Source organism: Aspergillus nomiae (assembly GCF_001204775.2).
Source record: "Aspergillus nomiae NRRL 13137 chromosome Unknown contig00800, whole genome shotgun sequence".
Lineage (NCBI taxonomy): Eukaryota > Fungi > Ascomycota > Eurotiomycetes > Eurotiales > Aspergillaceae > Aspergillus > Aspergillus nomiae.
The window spans coordinates 3,341-4,579 of NW_015378855.1; the positions used below are offsets into that span (position 1 = coordinate 3,341).

The 1,239-nt window shown below is 53.5% G+C and overlaps 1 protein-coding gene across 1 annotated transcript; it reads right to left on the reverse strand.

The window, feature by feature from the left end:
- On the reverse strand, positions 1-1,239 carry ANOM_011613 (TauD/TfdA dioxygenase family protein; the record flags this gene model as incomplete). Its single annotated transcript, XM_015556869.1, has 4 exons — positions 1-116; positions 177-408; positions 464-585; positions 651-1,239. Coding segments are annotated over 4 exons (1,059 nt in total), but the record flags the coding sequence as incomplete, so codon positions are not given.

Consider the following 1,239-nt stretch of genomic DNA (forward strand, 5'->3'; position numbering starts at 1 on the left):
TTAGTTACCCTTCTCACTCGCCTGTTGCAACACCTCCTTCCGGGTCTTAGACTCAGGATCAAGATAGGGCTTTTCGGCCTGCGGAGCAACCCGTAAACCATGTCTCAAATGAGGAACTGCACATCGAATTAGTAAAATCCAAAAAGTAGAACAACAAACATATCTACAACACTTACAGTAATCAAAGATACCCGTGTGGAAAGTAGCCCGGTTATCCCAAATAGCGACAGCGTTCTTGGTCCACTTCCATCGGACCTGGAACTCGTAGCCCTCAGCGACAGTCCGGTACAGAGCATCAAGGATGCCATCCCCCACTCTCTTTTCGAGACCGATGATCTCCTTGGTGAAATTCTCGTTGACGTACAGCGTCTTCCACTTTGTGACGGGGTGTGTACGAACAACAGGGTGCTGGTGGTGTGAGCTTTGTGTCAGGCTAATAGCCAATGTTGATGTGATAACCTACTATGGTCTCAATAGGATCCCTTCTCAAGCAACCGTTAGTCCGGAGCGCCTTTTCCGCTTGCTCGAGACCGCTATGCTTAGCCTCTAGAGTCTCAAGAAAAGACCTCAACTTAGGCGAGAGAGCTTCCAACCAGCCCATTAGCCCTAACAACTCCAACGCCCTTCTTCACAAAACAAAAAGAACTCACATTCATACAAAGCATACCCACTAGCCCAAATAGTATCCCCACCAGCCAACCCCCCGTCCGGTCCGGCATTCGGCAGAGTATCCATCTTCAAAAGCGTCAACCCAGGCGGCTGAATCTCATAACTCACATCCGAATGCCAAATCTGATGCGACCTCCCATTCACCGCCGTCTCATCCTTGTAGATTGGATGCACCCAGGGCAAATCCGGGATAATCCCGGCCATCTGATGAATATGCAGATCCCCAAAGTAGGCCCCGAAGGCGGTCTGCTCGTGCACATCCAGGTCTTGGTCGCGGAAGAACACGACGCCCCGTTCGGCAACTAGCCTTGCGAGATCGTCTTTCTGCTCGTCTGTGAGGTCCTTCAGCTGGAGGCCGGCGAGCTCGGTGCCGATTTCGGGGGTCAGGTGCGTGATGGCCGTGGCGGCTTTCAGGAGACGGGATTTGGTGGGGTCAGCCGATAGGCCACGGTCTGTGAAGGGGGCTTCGGTGAGGTTGGGGAGCTTGAAGGGGGTGTAGTTTGGGTATTGGAGGCCTGCAGCGCGGACGGACTGGAGGGGGGAGACGCCACGGGGGGTTTGATACTCTGG